The 20,425-nt window shown below is 49.1% G+C and overlaps 3 protein-coding genes across 3 annotated transcripts; 1 reads left to right on the forward strand and 2 right to left on the reverse strand.

Moving 5' to 3' along the window:
- Positions 1-4,437: 4,437 nt before the first annotated feature.
- LOC120662819 (WAT1-related protein At5g47470-like) lies at positions 4,438-6,214 on the reverse strand (the record flags this gene model as incomplete). Its single annotated transcript, XM_039941887.1, has 6 exons — positions 4,438-4,738; positions 4,895-5,046; positions 5,122-5,509; positions 5,621-5,737; positions 5,818-5,883; positions 6,018-6,214. Coding segments are annotated over 6 exons (1,062 nt in total), but the record flags the coding sequence as incomplete, so codon positions are not given.
- An 819-nt stretch (positions 6,215-7,033) lies between these two features.
- On the reverse strand, positions 7,034-9,180 carry LOC120658432. Its single transcript, XM_039936711.1, has 4 exons — positions 8,949-9,180; positions 8,267-8,357; positions 7,911-8,178; positions 7,034-7,497 (listed from the first exon to the last, which is right to left on the reverse strand). The coding sequence occupies exons 2-4, from the start codon at positions 8,348-8,350 to the stop codon at positions 7,292-7,294; spliced, it is 558 nt and encodes a 185-aa protein (XP_039792645.1). The 5' UTR covers positions 8,351-8,357; positions 8,949-9,180; the 3' UTR covers positions 7,034-7,291.
- A 2,511-nt stretch (positions 9,181-11,691) lies between these two features.
- LOC120662820 (DNA mismatch repair protein MSH4-like) lies at positions 11,692-19,210 on the forward strand. The gene is made up of 19 exons (XM_039941888.1): positions 11,692-11,943; positions 12,484-12,522; positions 12,609-12,681; positions 12,775-12,920; positions 13,020-13,105; positions 13,713-13,852; positions 13,920-14,059; positions 14,156-14,206; positions 14,447-14,510; positions 15,024-15,167; positions 15,648-15,715; positions 15,817-15,875; positions 15,973-16,129; positions 17,004-17,056; positions 17,206-17,304; positions 18,116-18,230; positions 18,314-18,436; positions 18,660-18,860; positions 18,956-19,210. Exons 1-19 carry the CDS (start codon positions 11,692-11,694, stop codon positions 19,064-19,066), a joined length of 2,121 nt encoding a protein of 706 aa, XP_039797822.1. The 3' UTR covers positions 19,067-19,210.
- The last annotated feature ends 1,215 nt before the right edge of the window (positions 19,211-20,425 follow it).

The raw sequence follows: 20,425 nt of genomic DNA on the forward strand, positions 1-20,425 counted from the left end.
GAAATTTGGCCAAAATAGAAGTTGTAGATGACAAAAAGGTCTACAACTTTGCTTTTGGACGAAAATTGATTTGGAGCTCGGATTAGGGAGAAAAACGTAGTCGAACACGGCTAAAAGTAACTACATTGTGCAACTTGATTAGCGCTAATGACCTTGATTAACCCTGATTAGCGACTAAACACTTGATTAGTGACAAGATTAACACCGGGGTGTTACAGGGCGGCTCCACCAGTATCCCTGGCGCGAGCCTCGCCTCGCCCAGCACCATCGACGAGCCCTCGCCGGCAGCCCCTCGAGGGGTCAGCTCGGGACTCGCGCCCGTCTCCACCTCGAAGTCATCAGACTCCGAGAAGCTGAGCCCGCCGCTCGAGGAATCTTCTTCCTCGGTGGACTCAGGCGTGGGCGGACGCGGGGCACCCTCCGCTTCAGCAATCTTGCACGCTTTGGCGTGCTTCTCCTTCCTGTCCCTCTTCATGGCGGCGGCCTCCTTCGCCGCGTCCTTCTTCTTCTTCACTGCCTCATCGCGCAGGCGGTTGGCTTTGCGAGCCTCCGGAGTCGGGGGCTTCGAGACATAGCCTTTGCGGCTCAGTCCCTGCAAACGCGACCAAATCAGGAGCAGGAGGCAAGGGAAGGAATAGCACAAAATCGACAACAATCGGAAACCAAACTCACCAGAGTGATGTACCCCTTCTCGGGGCGCATCTTGACCTTCCAGCGATCCTCGGGGTTCGAGGGGAAGTGCGCCACCGCGCTCCTCGCCCTCCGGGCCGCGGCATCGTGGGAGAGTAGCTCGTTCGACGTCCTCGAACCCTCGACCACGGCTTCGGGGGTGAGCTCGAAGATCGGCAGCCTCCTCTCCACGAGAGGAATCACCCACTGCCGATGGAAATTCGCGATGACGGCAGCCTCCGTCAGCTCCTTCTTCACCAGGTACTGCAGCGCCTTGGTGAACTCCTCGAGTTTGGCCTGCTGCTTCTGGGGCGACACCCCCCAATTCCACTTCTCCGGCCTCTCCCGGAGCACCTTGTTGGTGAACACCGGGAGCCCCCCGCCGTCGTTACGCAGGTAAAACCTCCCCCGGGTCCACCCGGCGTTGTTCGTGGTCATTCTGCAGAGGATGTACAGGTTTGCCCTGTTCCCACGCAAGTGAAGCATGAGACCACCGGCGTGAGCATATCTCTTCGGCTGGCCCTGGACGTTCTTGATGAAGAACTCATCGCGGAACAGATGGATCCACAGGTCCCAGTGTGCCTCTATCCCTAGGTAACCCTCGCAGAGGGCGACGAAGATCGCCGCCTGCGAGATGGAGTTGGGGCCGAAGTTGTGCAGCTCCACCCCGTAGTGATTGCAGAGCGTGTGCATGAACCTGCCGACGGGGACGCCGAACCCCGCTCATGGAGCCGCATGAGGCTCACGGTGTAGCCGCTGGAGGGATTCAGCTCGGACTCCTCCGGCCGCGGAGGGATCCACACCGGCCGCAACGGATTGGTGTTCATCGGCAGGAGCCTCTCGGCGACCAGCTGCTCCAAGACTGCCGCGGTGGCGGAGGATCCCCCCCACGGCAGCGGCTCCTCGATCTGCACCATCGCTTCGAATCGGCGGGGAGCACGGGAAACAAGCTCATACAGTGGCTAAGGTGCACTCTCTTCTCTTCTTCCTCCTCTCACTCTTGGCTCTGGGCTCTGGATGCAGGGGAGACGGAGAAGGCAGGGGAGGCGAGAGCAAATGGCCAGGTGAGCCCAATCGATTCCCCCTTCCCCGTTTTTATTTACCGCGCCAGGTGGATTCATCGCTGCGGCCCCGAATCCACCGCATTGAATGCGGTAGATTTCGCTGCCGCCGACAGCTGGGCCCCACGACCACAGAGGCTCCCACGCGCGCATTCAGCAATAATTACGGCGCGGTAACCGACGGGCGCGGCGGGACTATAGCGTCGTCCCATCCGCCTGCCACCGCCCACGCCTCTCCGCCTACCCGAGGCGGCCGCCTGAAAAGGCGCGCCCGCTCCGCACCGCATGCACCGAGCCACGTCGCCCACGACCAGCGAAGGACCCGCGCGTGTGACCGTCGACCTCGCGCCGTTTAGCGAACCATTACGGAATATTCCCTTCGGGGATTCCTTACCGTCGAATGAATTCGATTCCGAGGCCCTACTGATCAGGGGTTCGAAGCCTGGCCCGTCGAGGGTTCGACTGGTGCCCCAGATCGCCAGAGCCAGGGACTGCATGGGCGTGCCATATAAGCTACCCTCGAACACGGAGTTCGAGGCGTCCCACGCAGTGTTCGAAGCCGGTCGAGGGTGCCTAGCAGGGGGGTCCCATCGAGGGAGAGCATCGAGCCCTCAGACCCTATCGAACGGGTCCGAGCCCCGCCTAGCGAACCTTTGCGAGTGTTTTATGTGACGTGTCCCCGGACCACAAGCCAACCCTTATCGAACGGGGCACGGACGTCCACTTGACCCACCCGATAACCGCTCACTGAAGCAGCCATGGTTCGCGGCCCGGGCATGGGTAGCATGGCGCGCTTCACCCTTCCTCCCTGCAGAAGGGCGACGAGGGTCGTAATGAAAAGCCGAGGGTCCCCAGAACGCCTTCACGTAGGCCAGGGCTCAGGCTGCACCCTCGAATGAATCGGCCACCGACGATTGTGAAATCCCACGTGTTTAACGAACCTCCCGCGCTTACACGCGCCTGCCGGATTGCTCAACAGAATCACGGGCTGCTGTACCCGCACGAAAAACGCCGAGGCCGGCTGAAAGGAACGCTGAGGCCGGCTGAGAAGGAAGCTGGGCAGTCACCCCAATTGATCAACCATGCAGGGCGATGTCTATAGCCCTTGGACGAGTGCAAGCACTCCTCCAAGGCCTCGGGGTCTACACCCGCAGATGCGCTGACACACCCCCACAGAGGAAACTTCACACATTCGAGGATCGAAATCCTCCGCAAACCAGCTCGAACGCTCCTGCCGGGCAACTAAAATCCCCACGGTCGGCACCCGAGTCGCGCTCTCGAAGAGTCAAGCCTCTGCAGGGCTGATGCTCATCCCTACAAAGGCTCGGGGGCTACTGTTGGGTATCATGATTAGGGACACCCTAACCAGGGAACCCAATCGCCCTTAAAACGCAAAAACACATGTTAGCAAATGGGCCCACGAAGGCCAATAGCCTCCTTCCAATCCGGAGAAAAGGAAAGGACTCAAAGAAGCCCAATCCACGGCCCAAGTACACAGTGCGGCCCATCTGAGCCCCTCAAACCCGTGGGGCAATCTCCGCCTCGCTCGAGGTCTCCCTGCCGAGGCCCTCGACAGCTCCCCGCACCTCCACTTCGCTCGACGGTAGCGAACCTACCCTTGGGGAAGCACACCAACTCCGCCTCGCTCGAGGGTAACGAGCCTACCCTCGGGAAAGCAGATCAGCTCTGTCTGGCTCGAGGCCACCCCTCGACGGAAAGGATAAACGGCCCATCCGCTCACCCGCCCGCCGTACGTAGGCATTAAATGCCAACAACTCCGCTGCACCACCCGGGTCAGATGGCGTCAGGCCGCCACTCCGCACAGCAACAGCGCCCGGAGTCTCGTCCGCCAACTCCGGTCACTGCTCCCCCATCCCCGGCGCTGTAGCGACACTGTGGGAACCTGCGGCGCACTGTGCGAGATGTGCTCGGCGCTGCACCAGCCACTGTGCTGCCAACTCCCCGTCCTTCGCTCATACTTTTCCCTCCGCGGAACCCTCGAACGGCGTGGGCACGACCCTCGGGCGCGGCCCGAGCCTTGACCCGATCAAGACCCCCGCCTGCAGGACCCTCGGAACGCCACCACATCAATCGCAGGGGACGGTACCCTCTACAGGAGCCACCATGCCGCCCGCTGGAGCTGCCAGGACGCCGGCGTGATCTCCGCAAGACTAAAGACGACTCCTAAGACAACCGCCACACCCGGCGCCATGCTCTCCAGTGCCCCACAGTGTACTTTCTACAATAGTCACCCACTGCGCACCCCCGATTTGGAGAGAAGACGACGACTTTAGATCTCTCCGTACATGTATTCTGCCCCTCTTTGTGTCTATAAAAGGGGGAGGCGGGCACCATTTTCTACACGATCTCATCATCATTCACACACACGTAACTCGCAGAACACACACACCCGCTCTCTTGAGCCCCGATATTGGCACTTGCCTCAATCACCTCCTCTAGCAGAGACTTGGGAGCTTTCCTCCCTCACTCGCTTCGCTTGTACCCCCTACTACAGGCACCCCCGGTGCAAGATAGTGCAGTGCACTCGCACACTCTTGCTGGACGTACGGCCCCGCGGCCAGAACCAGGATAAACCCGTGCGTTCCTATGTTACCTCTTGCATCAACCATCCAGAGTGAGGGATCACGCGGCATTTTACTAGTTGGTGCCGAACCCCCGGGTCAGGATACCGACAATTACTGAAAATTTTCACTACAAGAACAAGCATCCAGGTGCTACCTAACAAACTGCAAATGGAAAGGACTGTACCACTATACATTATGAGGAGAGCTGATGTACCCTAACAAACTGCAAATTGAAAGCATACTAATACAAGATTTCAAGGGAAGCAATACTATGCTCAAGTTCAGAACAGCAGCGGCTTCTCCATGCCATTGCTCGCCGTTCTATCCATTTCCTTCCTTTCTGCAGCAAGAACCTGCCCTTCTTTCTTCTTTGCCCAAAGAACCACATACAGCCCGGAGAAGAGGAAAACCATAGCCAATATGCTGCATTGAACATTAATTCATCAATCCACTCTCTCAATCTATTCGTATTGGAGTCCGAAGATATAAACCTGGAGCTAAAATTCAGCTTAGTTATTCATGTTGTTTCAAGAAAACACTACGCTTATGCCCGTGATGGAATCTGGAAGCTTCTAGTACCTTCCTGGCTGCATGACCCGCCCGAGGAAGAGCACGGAGAAGATGGCGGTGCCGACGGTCTGCGTGGGGCTGAACATGGAGACCATCACGGGGCCTTTCTTCTCCAGCGCCCACGTCTGGAACATGATGCACGCCGAGCTCACCACCCCGCCCTGCACCACCGACAACCCCGGTCACGCCACGCTGGCCGAGCTGCGCCCACAGATTTATCACCATTTCGGCAGTACCACGAACACGAGGGAGAGGACGATCTGGAGGCTGATCTGGGGCGTCCCGGGGCAGAACCGCCCCGCCGTCGCCACCTGGAACGCCGCCGTCATGGCCGCGCCGATCAGCGACGTCACGGAGCAGAGCGTGAACGGCGCCGGGAAGTGGAGCATGGTCGCCGCCTGCATCACGATCGTGCCCGAGAGCACGAGCACCGCGCCGAGAAGGAACAGGCAGCCCGCCACCCATCTCACGGCGGCGGCGCGGGCCGCCGACCGCGGCAGGAGGTGCCCCGGCGGGGCGTCCGGGCTCTGCAGGACGCTCATGGCCACGGCGCCCCCCAGGCAGACCACGGTGCCGAGGATCTTGGCCCTCGTGTACCGGCACTTGAGATCAACCCTCTCGAACCTGCAGTTGCAGACACGAACAGACTAATATTGTGCAGCCGCAACGCAATTCAGTGTTCCTCTCACGGTGTGGATTGGATGGGCCACGGCCGCCGGGAGCTAGTAGTAGTACCCGAGACACCCGGAGATGATGAAGATGAAGCCGGGCGCGAGGTTGGGCATGGCGGAGGCGATGGCCGGGGATGTCATCTTCATGCCCTGCAACAGCAGGGCCTGGAATCCTGTCACACTGGAACACACCAACATGGATCACAAGCTCATTTGAGAACTGAGATCGAGCAGCACTTAATAATCGCTAGAATTTCTTACCCCCCCAGAGCCAGCACGACGAACTGGAAAAGCAGCCGGCTGGTAAGCTCCAATGGCCATTTCTTCCTGCTCCATCCATGCGCGCACGCATCGTCGTCAATCGCAGATTCGCAGATCGATCAAAGAACGTAAAGAATAAAACAAAGAAATGATAATTCAGGGGGGATGCATGCATGATCATTGATAAATAAAATTCAAACCTCTCGAGCTTGACGGCGAAGGGGATGGTGAGGATCGCGGTGCAGAGGCTGCCGAAGGCGACGAGGAAGAGCGGGTCCAGCCCCAGCGCCAGCACGGGCGTCACCACCACCATGTACGCCGCGCCGGCCAGCTGCACGCCCACCAGCCCCAGCGAGATGGCGCCGTCCTCCCAGCATCCGCGGCCGCCGCCGCCGGCGTCGTCGAGCGGCAGGAGCAGCGGCACGGCGACGGCGTCGGCGGTGGCGGGCGCGCCGGCCATGCACGCGGCGGTTCTCCCGTAGCTTTTCCGATGGCGCGCGCGCGCGCTGGTGTGGTCGCTCCGCACGTCGCGCGGGCCCTGGAAGCGTTTGCTATTCTGAGGAGCCGAGGTGGGGCGGGAGAGCTCGCTATGGTAACCGTCCACTGCCGAACTGCAGCCGAAACGTCACGAAGGAGAAGTACCCGGCTGAATGTTGAATCGCAAAGACGTGATTGCCGGAGGGGAGGAAGAGAACGCACCGGGCCGGAGTTGGGGAAGAACGGGAGCACAGATAGAGAGCTCGTTTGGACTGTAGAAAATGGCAATTTTCACACAAAATGGTTGGATTACTGAAGCAGTAATAAGTAATTGAGGATGACACGGTCATGCTGACAGGTTCTTCAGCTCAAGGGCGCGTCATCCGTGGCCTTTTCGTCTAAGCTAATTTCTAAACGAGAACATGACGAGCAGAATCTCAATTTGTTCTGAGTTGAGACATGTCTGCGCTGCATCGCATTTCTACAACCTCGAGTGGTGGAAGTAGGGGTGGTAATGGGCCATGGCCCTAATGGCCTCTTCACAGCCCAATAAAGCCCTTAAAATTTTTAGTTCAAAAATACATATGTTTAGAGCCCGGCCCTTTTAGGACCCGATCCTTAGATTTTCTAGTTCAAAATGTTGGGCCCTTTACCACCCCTGGGTGGAAGCTATCAGACTTCTACTGCCATCTACTTCAAAGAAGACTCATCAAAGGTGTAACACTGTAACCTCCGTTGGTGAGACAGGGCAGAAAGACACTGAGGCATGGCCACCTGTCTTCTCTTTTGAACTACTGATTGTGCCACAATGTCACAGCTAAACAGAATTCAGAAGGCCGGATTTGCTGCAGTACAACCCAACATCAATTCAGAAAAACCTTTTCCAAGTACTAATAACCATGCCCAATTCCCCCCCCCCCCCCCCTTTTGACACGAAAAAGGGGCCATCTATACAGGAAATATCCAAGAGAGAACATTGTCGTCTGAAACAGACGATTCAACCCAACTGATACTTCACTTCAGGGCCCTGCACAAGCTCCCCTCCCTCCCGTCCTGACTTAGGTGTGTCAGTTAGGCTGACCAAGGATTTCACAGTATCAGCACCAAATCTGCCTGCAAGGGCGCCTTTCTCAGCGATCACAAGTGATTTCTCCTTGACAAAGCTTTGCAGTTTCTTGGTATCAATATCCAGGCGCTCTTGGTCTGCACCAGTTGAAAAATGAAACAAGCAATTACAGTCATCCATATTGTCTCTAAGAACCACCAAAATTTAAATAGTTGGACCAAATTGGCACATAAAATTTTCTTGTGCTCGGAAAGTAAAACAATGGCTTCAACAAATATTTCTTTCAATCTGCCAAAAATGAAGAGCGCGTCGGCAAAAAAAAAATCTAGTGTCAGCACTGACTACTTTACACCCAAGCCTGCCTAACATACTCATTTTAACAGTTTGTGTGCAAAAAAGCTGCAAAGGAAATGCAAGATTTACAACCCAAGCATGATCTACCTGAATTCTGAAATCAACAGTAGAGGCTTGCTCCACATATGTATTAAATCTATATCACTAATAATTTCATATGCATTGATTTGTGTGAAGCAAGATCCCAAAGGCATACCTTTTTCCAGAACAGTGTGCGCCACATGAAATGGAACACGAGCAAAAATATCTGATCCAGGAAACATTAGCCAGGTATGTTCTTTGGGGTTGTGCTCTCCACAAGTCGGGCATACCTCCTTTATCAGCTGCTTGCCAGAGCTTCCGTCCATCTCTTTCATTATGACCTCAAAGGGTGATGGCACACTAGTTTTGGTTGTCCTGGCTTGTTTCTGGAGGGCTGTCAGGGCCTCCCTATTAGCATTTCTTATTTTATCATTTTCCACCAACTGGCAGTAACAAAGAACAACACATCAGAAGAGTGATATCAAGACTCTCATCAGGTATGAATAACACAAGCCAATAACTCATATGAACCTGATGCCTAGCCAGAAGAACTTGTTCTGCATCAGTCTCAATGTCAACCAGAGCCTCTTGAAGCTCCTTCATGTTGGGATCCATTATAGAGCTGAAAAATAATGGCAACCGTTTCCCCATTATGTCAGTAGATTACACTATGAAGAACATGACATCATCATATTATAAACCATCTGTGTAAATACTCAATCTTCACTTCATCATAGTCTCAATTCTAGATATTCATCTTCTGAGATAGAAGGTACACAATTCTGAAAACCTGAGATAGTATGTGCTTGTGCAAAAGTAATACTAAGTTGAGGTAGCATCAAAATTCTATTTAGAACAATACATTGGCCACATCGCTCCTAGCTGGTGCAATAACACACCTCAAATCTATATTATGATTTTCTAGCTACTTTAATTTTAAATTTGATTTAAGCATTGAAGGGAATATCAAATAAATTAGAGAACTTTGGATCCACAGCTTACTAGCTTAGATTAAAGGCAGTTGTGGACCCAGGAATTGAAACTAGGGTAGGCCTAACCAAAAAATTCAAAGCACTAGCCAAAAATTTGAGAGCCATGTTTCCGTTCTTCATAGCTAAACTTTCGGGTAACACACAACAACACACCAAATAATCACTAATTCACTAGTATGCTAATTGCAATTGGAGGAGAGAGAAAGAGCAGCAGTATGAACCAATGGCGACGGGCGGAGTGCTGCAGTGGGCGGCGGCGGCGGGAGGTGACGGGCGGCCGCAGCAAGGCACAGGCTGGACCAAGCGAACAGACGCGCCCGCAAGCCGCAGGTCACAACCGCGCGGCGCGCTGGGCGGCGGGTGGAGCCGCCAGTCGCGCAGGCGCGCTGCACGAAGGAGCGAGGGGGACCGCCGGAGGCCGGGAGGGGGTGAGCCGGGTAGGGGAGGGTGGGCGGCGGGCGACGGGCGGAAGTGGAGCAATGCGGCCGTCGGGACGACGGGGGTTGTCATGTGACCGCCTAGGAGCTGCAACTGGGCTTAGGATTCTTTTGGTGGGCCATTTCTTTGATTTTGGCTAAAATTTCGAAGTACTAAATTTGCTTGGGCCAAATTTTAGGGTAGACCAACCCCCCCCCCCCCCCCCCAACCCCACCCCAAATGGGATCCCACACAGCACCGGCTCATATGACTTGACACGTGCCATCGAAATCCAAAATTTAACAAGCCCAGTGGTTTCAGGTTTCATAATTCATCCTACAAGCTTCTATGAGCTCTACAAGCACAATCGATGGAACCAAAGAAAATTACGAACCACAGGTTGAGTTGGACTATTCAACACAAATGCTTTCCTAAATTGATCTCTAGTTTCACTGTCAAACTCGTCAATTGATCCGCCAATTGCCTGTTCAGCCAATCTCAGGACTCAAGCTGCAGGCGGGGCGGGCTGTGGACAGCCACTGGTTGATCCTATTTATAATATATATTTGAGTAGACGGCTATATTAATTCTAATAGTTGCTTCGATGTTTTAGTTGAACTAGGCCACTTATCAGTTTGGAAGGTGGACACAACATCACTTCCACGGTATTCGGCCGTCCTACAATCGGTTGCTTTTGGCTGGAGCCAGCAGCAACCATGCAGTAGCCTGCCTGCCTACTTACAGCTAGCCACTGTAGCAGCCAGCAGCCGGATTTAGACCATCCGAACGGAGCAGAGATTGTCCCAGCAGTATATAATAGGCAAATCAATTTTTCATTTCGGCACAAGCCTGCGGTCCTGGGAAAAGCGCAGACTCGTGGAGTCGCGCGATTGAAGATGGGGATTGTTTGCTCCATGGAGCGAACCATATTCGCTCCATCGACCCGTTCAAAAAATTGTGGAGCACTGATTGATCTCATTTACACCCGTCTAAGTTGAGTCGAGTTGAGTTTGGCATGTGTTGAGCCCTCAATCCAACCCGCCGGTGTTGTTACCGTGATGTTTTCCTTTTTTCTGATTATGGCCTCCCAGGGACATAATTTTGTATTTTTTCTGCTATATCAATAGAAACGCACTCGTCGAGTGTTGTTCGTTCAAAAAAAATCTCATTTACAATATATATTTCAGTAGGCGAGTACTTTTTTCTAGTAGTTGTTTTGATGATTTAATTGGGTTGGACCACTTAGGTTGTGTTTAGTTCATGAATTTTTTTTGATTTGGGTCCGTAGCACTTTCGTTGTTATTTGATAATTAATATTTAATTATGGATTAATTAGGCTTAAAAGATTCATCTCGTCTTTTCTAGTTGAACTGTGTAGTTACTTATTTTTTTCATCTGCATTTAGTGCTCTATGCATGTGTCCGAAGATTCGATGTGACGGATACTGTAGAAAAATTTTGGGAACTAAACAGAGCCTTAGGTCAGTTTCAGAATATTTACAAAAAAAGAGAAGAGAGTTTTATGGGATGTAACGGCCTGTTCGGATGGGCTACAAGCCCTGGCCGGTCTAATTCTGGCTGGGCTGATAAGCCCAGCCGTTCGGCAGGGACGGAGCAGCCGAACGGCTTATTACCGCGTCCGCCCGACTTGCCATTTAACTTGCAACATCTAGTATGCTTGATATTAGAATCTATATGTCCGAATCATAATAAACTGACTGTTCATCCCAGATGCCCTTTGTCCTTTCAGATTTGATCTACTTCGAGTTTAGTCAGCCCCTGGCCAACGTTGACCATACTGGCAGCCTCATTTGCATTATGTACTTATGCCGTCTGCTTAGCCACTAGGTCAAGCATCAGGGACAACTTACGGTCATCCCAGTTAGCACGATCACGAGACATCTGTACCAAGGTTTGGCATTTGTTTGTATTATCTACATGGATCTTATGCAAATGAATGTAAGCAGACGGCATAAGTACATAATGGACATGACACTTGCCTGCTCAGTTGGCTTCGCGCGTCTTGAATGGAGGTTGTACTGCCTGGCTTGGGGGGAGCACGAGGAAGTAGATGAGGCTGCCAGTATGGTCAACGTTGGCCAGGGGCTGACTAAACTCGAAGTAGATCAAATCTGAAAGGAACAAAGGGCATCTGGGATGAACAGTCAATTTATTATGATTCGGACATATAGGTTCTAATATCAAGCATACTGGATGTTGCAAGTTAAATGGCAAATTTCACATATCAGTTAAATGAATTAACTCTACGACCGAACGTTGCAAGTTTCGCCATGCTCTAGTATAAGGATGCAGCTAGAGGAGCAAGACAGTTGAAACTGGCAAATGCTATATGGCGAGATCATAATGGAGGCAGCTTTGTGGAATCAAAAAGGGGCAAGCCTGTGCTCTAGTATATGGCTAGAGGAGCAAGCCTGTGCCTTGCTGCGGCCGCCCGTCACCTCCCGCCGCCGCCGCCCACTGCAGCACTCCGCCCGTCGCCACTGGTTGTTGTGTGTTACCCGAAAGTTTAGCTATGAAGAACGGAAACATGGCTCTCAAATTCCGGCGCGACGGCGGCGAAGCGGCGGGCCTCCGCCTCCAGCACGTGGATCCGCTCCAGGAAAGCGCGGATCGGGACCTTGGGGGCGGTGCTGCCGCGGAAGGCGCGGACGAGGCCGGTCTCAGCGGGTCGGGAGGCGGCGGCGGCGAGAAGCTGGAGATGCCGAGATGGGGTGGAGCCCCCACGATGGCGCGGCCCGCCGGCGACGGCGGAGGAGCGACGTGGTGGAGGAGCGTGGAGGCCGGGGCAGAGCGGGGTGGCCCCGCTGCAGCACGTCCCGGCGGTGGATCTCGACCGAGGGCACCGTCGGCAACCGGCGGCGCAGCAGCCTGGCCCGACTCCGGCGACTCCAACACGCAACAGCCAGGCGCATGGGAGGAGACGACGGGGAAGGGGCGACGAGGCAGCCGACGAGATCGAATCACCACGGCAGGTAGGTCCATCTGCTTTGCTTGACCACGACGGGCACGGCGGATCAGAGGGATCCACGGCGCATCCTACAAGGGCGCCGCCCCCGGCGGAGATCAATCTCCCCGGGGGGGGCGCGGCAGCGGCTGCGGAAGCGGAAGCCTAGGTCGAAACCCTAACTCGTGATACCATGTATGAAAGGTAGGATGCGTATAATGTGGTCAATGTATTGCATTGAGCCTCTAGGGCGAATATATAGGAGTACATGGCTTTGAGGGCAAGTAGCCTCTCCTAGAGATAAGGAAGGTTATCCCGGGATTACAATCAATCCTAAACTAACCATATCCGGAGTTGTCTAATATACTCTAACAGAAAGTGCTGCCTCTTATAATATTCATGTGCATGATCTTAGTATGCTTGTGCAATTCTGAAATTTGGGATCTGATATGTTAGAGTAGTAACATGTTTTCTAATTTAAAACATTAAATTATTTCCAGGATGAGCTAATGAGCAACGAGGAACTGTTTTTTGGCTTGACTCAGGGTCTTCGTAAGTTTCCAAAAGAATCAGGTTAATATACTGCTCTCCTCTCTTGTTGTACTGCACTGTGAATTAAATGCGACTCTCACTGTCGCAAAACTCTCTTCTGCTTGCTACCACTAGATAAGGTTTTCTGTCATTTCTGCTTCAAGCCCAAAAAGGTTATGGATGAGGTATTGAAGCCTCCCAATGGTCGAAAGAGCCAGATGCTGATTTCTGATATTATTATTCTAAAAACTGCTCTGGACGCCATACCATTCTTCTCCAAGGTCTGATAAACCATTTAATTTTTCTTCTGGAAAAAGAAATGTGTATGATCACTGGAAAATAAGTCAATGTGTTTAATATGTGTCGCTTTCATCATTCAGGTTTTGAAGGGGGCAAAGAGTTTTCTTCTTCGCAACATTTATCAGACTGTATGTGAGAATCCTAAATATGAAAAAATGAGAAAGAGGTATTTTTGTGACCTCCTGCTTCAAAGTGAAAGTTGTATGATCTTTTTAATCCACATAAGATGCACAGACTATATACATGCTTAGAGGATTTTGCCTCTCAGTTTCAGTATTAAAAAAAATGCACAGACTATCATTCGGTAGCACCATGATAAGTAAATTACATAGTGAAATATGATCTTGCTCACAATTTCACATATCCTTCTGGGTATTGCACTTAACTCTTTTTTAGAAATTTGAAATGAGCACAAAAGTAGAAATAATTTTCGCTTATTCATCTTGCTATGTTACCTACAAGTTTCAGTATTTAAAACAAAGGTATAAAACTAAATTTGAAACGAGATCTGTACCATAGTTTCTTCCAAATTCTGCTTGTAGTTATACTGTTTCACCTTGTAGCAGCAGTTATGTTTGTATATTGTCATGCATAATGATGACATATGGTATCCTTAAAATTAGGTTGTTGTCTAGGATTTCTGTATCTTAGCCAGTAGGCCAGTATTTCAGTGCTTGCTGACCACAATTATATTCCTTGGCATTGTTAATAATTATTGTCACACAGTCATGTAGCTCTTTTAATGTTCTTATATTAACTTTTTGTGGTCCTAGAATTGGAGATATCATTGATGAGGATGTGGTTCATTCAAGGGCTCCATTTGTAGCCTGCACTCAGCAATGTTTTGCTATCAAGGCAGGAATTGATGGGCTGCTTGATGTTGCTCGTCGATCTTTCTGTGATACCAGCGAAGGTGGTACTTGTTATGTACATCCATTCTCAAATTTGTATTGTTCACATTCTTAACTATTGTATTGCAGCCATACATAACCTTGCCAGCAAGTACAGGGAAGAATATAATATGCCGAATTTGAAGATACCCTATAATATTAGGCAAGGATTTTACTTCATTATACCCCAGAAGGACATTACTGGTAGGCTTCCCAATAAATTTATCCAGGTATATGAACATCATCTTACAAAACAGCTTGTTAGCTATAATATGATAACCATTATTTTTTTATTCATTATTCATGAATTCTTGATAATCAATTAGGTTGTTAGACATGGGAAGAATGTCCACTGCTCAAGCTTGGAGCTTGCTTCAGTGAGTTAATTTCCCTGTGTTATTATTCTTCGGCATCTTAGTAATTATACGATTTGTTGCCACACTGCAAACATTACTGTAACTGTGAGTGTGCTTGTTTAGCAAAATAGCTTTGTGATTACTATACTTTTTTTCCTTTCACAAGATACACTTCTCTTTTACCAATAGTGCATAACCCTGACAACCACAACTATACTTGGAATAGCTTTATGATCAGGTATTATGTATTCCATTCTGCAGCTAAATGTTAGGAACAAATCAGCTGCTGCAGAGTGCTTCCGCCGCACCGAACTTTGTTTGGAAGGTTGCTGTAGCAATAAACATTGATATTTTTGTTTCTATTTCATTTATTTCTTGATTGGAGTTCTGTTATTTTACTGGTTGATTTCAAGAATATATGGGTCAAGCTTATGTTGCACTTAAACCTTTTTTCTGAGGAAAATAAAATTATAAGCTTCTACCTAAAAAGTGACGTGCATATAACATGTTCTATATATTGTTGTTGCACAGAGATATTTTGCAGAATTCCTCCATGTAAGTGGAAGCAATTAAGCTACGCAGAAGGGTGATGCTTTTTGCCAACCAGCGTTGCAAATAATGCAAATCAACAGCTGAATCTACAGCCTTGAATGCAATTTTTGTAATTTATCTCGTAATTGCATGCAAATCAATTCTAGTACCCTAACATTTTTTAAAAAAAAACAAAGAAGCTTATGTGCATGGAGTACTTGATTTTCATGCAACGCTAAATTTAACTACCATGCAAGCATCTATAGAAATCTTTAAGCTGCCTAAGTCTCTTGTTTATCATTTTCAGGTCTTATTGACGAGATTAGGGAAGACATTGGTATCCTTACATTGCTAGCTGAAGTATTGTGTCTATTGGACATGATTGTAAATTCTTTTGCGCATACAATATCTACAAAACCTGTTGATCGCTACACAAGGCCAGAGTTCACAGGTAGGTGACTTAGCTCCTAGTCATGTATTTTGCTACTTCCTCCATTTCGTTATATTAATCCATGCCCACCATTGCACATGGACTGAGGAAATCCATAACCAAGTGGAATTCTATTGTGTAGACCATGCTATGTGTTATCAATGCAAGAGAAAGCAATCACTACCACTCACTTGAAACAAGCAAAAATAACAAAGATAAATGCTATATATTCATGCTTTGGTTGCACATTTTGAATTACAAGTGTGGTGAGAAAAATAAAATTAAGTACGTCTTGACTGGATATTATGAGGGACATAACAGGAAAAATCACAACAAAACATCATCAGTTAAACCCTGGACAAATATTTTGAAATGGATATTCCCGAGATTATGGACATAGAGAAAAGAAGGAAACTGGAAGTGTGAATTATTTCGTTGTAGTGTTCTAGGAATCCATCTCTGGTTGTTCATGATTTTTATTTTTTGTCTTTAATTAAGCAGATGATGGCCCAATGGCAATCAATGCTGGACGACATCCTATCCTGGAGACCTTGCATACCGATTTTGTTGTAAGTTACCCTTTTTGTTGATTTCTCCATATTTACTTTAGAGTCATTTCATTCTTATGATTCTTCTGGTTAAAATGCCCATGGCCTTGTTTGTCATACAGTCTAACGATATCTTTCTATCTGAAGCATCTAATATGGTTCTTGTCATGGGGCCAAATATGTGAGTGGCATAATATAATATTGTATCTAAGTTGGTGTTGATGGCTATTCATTTATCTGTGGAGTTCATCTAGTCCCTGGATTGCTTGCTATTGCAGGAGCGGAAAAAGCACATATCTCCAACAAATATGCTTAATTGTTATTCTTGCCCAAATTGGCTGTTATGTCCCAGCTCAGTTTGCATCAATAAGAGTGGTTGATCACATATTTACACGGATTGGTAACGGAGACAATGTTGAAAACAACTCAAGCACGGTATGCGTTTGAACAGTTTGTTCTAGACTTGTAATTTCCATACAAGAATAAGCTTGGTCTCTTCAACTTTATTCATTGTGCTTATCATACAAACTATTTATGGAGTTACAGAACTACTCTAGAAATACGTAACAGTACAGTAATTATGAACAGAACAACTATGCACAAACAGTTAACTTGTATGATATTTGGCCCGATGATTGTTTTAATTTTCATTTCTTTCCTTTCCTACTATCTGCTATGTTTTGTTACTAACCTTGGGGATTTGATAGATAACCGCTGTTCGTTAGGGCTGATGGATATATAGAGTCCTCATGGGCCATATGGGCCTGCATTATATATGGGCCCTGATATACTTAACATGTCTTAGCTTAAGATCTTAAAATTCTAAAACCTGGGCAAATGAAGACAATTGTTGTTAAACTGTATGCAGTTACTCTGCCTTTCTTAAAAAGTCCTTGTGCTCTTTGGTTGTTTGGAGCATGAAACTGGAAATGGAATAAAACCTCAGGGATCATAAGTTTAGTACACAAGTTTGTTCGTATTTATCAATTGCAGTCTGCTTTCTAATCGTACAAGGTTATGTAGGACTATTTGATGAAACAATTTGACATGTACAGTTTCTTCCAGGAGGTCAGATTATTCATCAGTAGGCTGTAATGTGTTTGTCACTCATTAGTAGTCTGCAGCAGTAGAATTATTCTTTTCATACTAATTTGATTGCACAAAGTGTGCGTTCATTTATTTATTTTACTAGCGAGTGCACATATTTCCTGGGTATGTAGCAGCTTCCATTTGTCTATCGAGCAACTGAAGATTTTCTGAAAACAATATTATTAATGATGTATCTAATTACCATAATTTGTCTTTGCAGTTTATGACAGAAATGAAAGAAACAGCTTTCATCATGCAGAATGTTTCTTCAAAGTATATCCACAGTTCTTTTTTTTCCCTCTCAAACACGCAGGAGATCTTTATATTTTTGTATTAAAGAGAACACTGCTGAAGATTGGAGTTTGATATTTCTGGTATTTCTCTTGTTTTCTTCTTATGGCCTGATGGCCATGAACTTACAGGAGTTTGATTGTTGTGGATGAGCTTGGAAGGGCAACATCTTCCTCTGATGGGTTGGCAGTCGCATGGAGCTGCTGTGAACACCTTCCTTCTGTCAAAGCGTAAAAACTAGTAACCCCTTATTAACAACATTAACAGCAATTTTTTCTTATTCCTTGGTGCTGTAAATGCATGATTTTTTGAGTGAAAGTCCTGACTTTGTTGTTCTGCATTTCTTGCATAAAAAATTATAGTTTACACCTAATTTAATTTCCTGAATCAAGTATCCAATTCCCTTTTCTAACCTCTGGGCTGCTTGCAGCTATTGATCTGGTAAACAATGAGTACACATTTTTTCAGCTTCTTGTTACCCTAGGCTATGCACTGCGGATTCAAATGATAGTTTTTTGTTAAACTAGTTACTAATATTGCAGTGGTATGGATCGTGTAGAGGGTCTGGGTCGTTTAGAGGAGCTGGTCTGAGCCCTCTACATAGGTCGTTTTTTTGGGTCTGAGCCCTCTGCATAAAATAGGCGATCTGTCTGATGTAATGTTGCCAACCTCCTTGCACCTGCTAAGAGGCCGGGGGTTGCTTTATAAATTATACGGGGCTATTTACCCCCTTCTCTTCTTTCTGTGATATAAAGATACACAGCTCTCTTGCGTGTTTGAGAAAAAAATATTGCAGTGGTTATATATCTGAGTAGTTATGCATCAAACCATGGTACTGTCATGCCTGATGCTGCTGGCCATGTTATTTTTGGGTAATGTTGGTCCGCTAACTGTATCACAAATTCAGAACTCATGATGTAGTTTTTCTGCAATGGACTCAGAGTTGTAAATAGATGTTTTATTTAATTATTACTAAATTAATACCACTATTGGTCGATAACGATACTTTATCCTTCCTCAGTAACGATGTATACCATGCAGATACACTATTTTTGCCACACACATGGAGGGCTTGTCAGAACTGGCAACTATGTATCCAAATGTGAAGATCCTCCATTTCGAAGTCAACTTGGGAAATGATCGCTTGGATTTCAAGGTCTGTGCCCGGCACTAGCAATTTCAGGAATTTGGTTCTTCACGTCTGTTTTAACATTAACATTGTACCAACCGCTGCATCAGTTCCGCCTGAAGGATGGCATCCGACGGGTACCACACTATGGGCTTCTGCTTGCCAGAGTGGCTGGTCTCCCTGCTTCAGTGATTGACACAGCGACGAGCATCACTTCACAGATCACGCAGCAGGTAACCTGGTACCTACTTTTGGCCATAACAAGGCTATGTCATCATCTCTTGGGGTTATATATGCTACGTAGGATGTAGCCTACTGCTGAACACTGCACCCTGTGTGTATGTTTCTAGGACACCAGTTCTATCTCCCATTTGCATAGACATGTTTCCTTCACCTCGGGGTTGGTGATGTCTACTCAATTGAGCATGGAAAATTTTGTGTATTTGCCCTTTGCAGGAAATGACAAGGATGGATGCCAACTGCGAGGAGTTCAGGTCTCTTCGGATGGCATACCAGGTTGCACAGCGGCTTGTATGCCTGAAGTACTCCAACCAAGGTGACGACTACATCCGTGAAGAGCTGCGGAAGCTCAAGGAGGGGCTATGCTGCAGGCCGGCTAACATGAGAAACAGGATGTTCTCTGCAAGAATTGGGTTGGTATGAACTCAGGTCCTTATGTGACATGTTAGTATGGTGGTAAGAGTTTTATCTATTGCTCGTCGTGTGACACACTGCATTGTGTTGGTCCACAGGTGTACGCCACTGGCAGGATACATCAGCCAACGCGTATTTTCTTTTTGTCCACGCCAACTCCTATTGAGCAAAGGCACACCATTATGTTTGTAACCCCACGTAACAAGTAGAGCATGTGAATTCCTAGAACAAATCAATTGTGTATGATCTCAGCCACAGACCGTTTACATATGTGAAACACCAAACGAACAAGATTGTTTCTGTCGATACATATTTGTAGGTTTACGCAAACAATGTTGGCATTGTCTTCTGTTCATAACTCAGAACGTAGCACTTGAGAGTTGACACACGGTTCATGAACTAATCCATGTACAGTAATCTCTCCGTAAAAGAAGCCATGAATGCTCGATCAAGAATACCAGCATCTCCACTTCCTAATCACATGTTTGAGGTAATAGGGAAGCAGGAAGAACATAAGAAGTGCTCAAACAAATTAACTGGCCTTTGATGTAAGCAAGAACGTTTACAAATGATCATTCAAACATACATATAAATCATCACAGAAGTTTAAAGGATTTACACCAACCATGCTGGCAATTTTGTTTCCTCAACAACACATGATCGCTTGAGGCATGAGACACAGTCCATGAGCTAATCAAACAAAAACAGAGACTATTCATGAACGGAGAAGCGATGCATCAAGCGGAATCGAGCAGCGGCTAGCAATTAGCATCCATGAAGTCATCCCGGTCCTGGCGCTCCATCTCCGGCAGGAGGCTGCGGATGAAGCGCAGGCTCTTCCCGGCCGTGGTCGGCCTCGGCGCGGGCCGCGTCATCTTGTTCCGCGTGGCGGCCGCCGTGGCGGTGGATGGGCTGGGGGTGCTGGACCGAGGCAGGGACGGCGGCGGAGTCGTCGGCGACGGCGAGGGCTCGACCATCCTGACGTGTCGGCGCGGGACGCGGACGGTGCCGTAGGGGTCACCAGGCGGCCAGTTGCCGTCGTAGGCGACCTCGTAGCCTCCGTGGGTGGACGACACGACCATCGCTCTGAGCCAGAACACGAGGACCTCCCCGGTCTTGAGCGTCGTGGTCCTCGTGCGGACACCAACCGCAGTTCCGGGCGCCAGATTTGCGGCGTCGCCGGGATACCTGGCCGAAGAGACGGCGGAACGAGACGGCGCCGTCGAGCGGGAGGCGACGGGTGGGCGCGGCGAAACGTGTGGCCGAGGCCGCGGCGCGTCGGTGCCGGCGCGGCCTCGGGAGTGGGAGGCGAGCGGTGACGGAACGTCCTCGCGCGGTGGACGAGAACGTGGCTCCAGGACCTTGTCGCGGACGCCTTGGCGCGGGTGGGGAGGCGGCGCGGAGGGCTTCTTGGCGGCCGAGCTCTTGGGCGCCAAGGGCTTGGGCCTCCTCCGCTGGAGCTCGCGGCGGATGCTCCGCATGCCGGAAGAGGAGGAGGAGCGTGGCGGCATCAGCACGGGAGCGGAGAAGCGCAGAGGGACAAGAACGGATCGAGGAGTGGAGGGGTG

Source organism: Panicum virgatum, chromosome 2N (assembly GCF_016808335.1).
Source record: "Panicum virgatum strain AP13 chromosome 2N, P.virgatum_v5, whole genome shotgun sequence".
NCBI lineage: Eukaryota > Viridiplantae > Streptophyta > Magnoliopsida > Poales > Poaceae > Panicum > Panicum virgatum.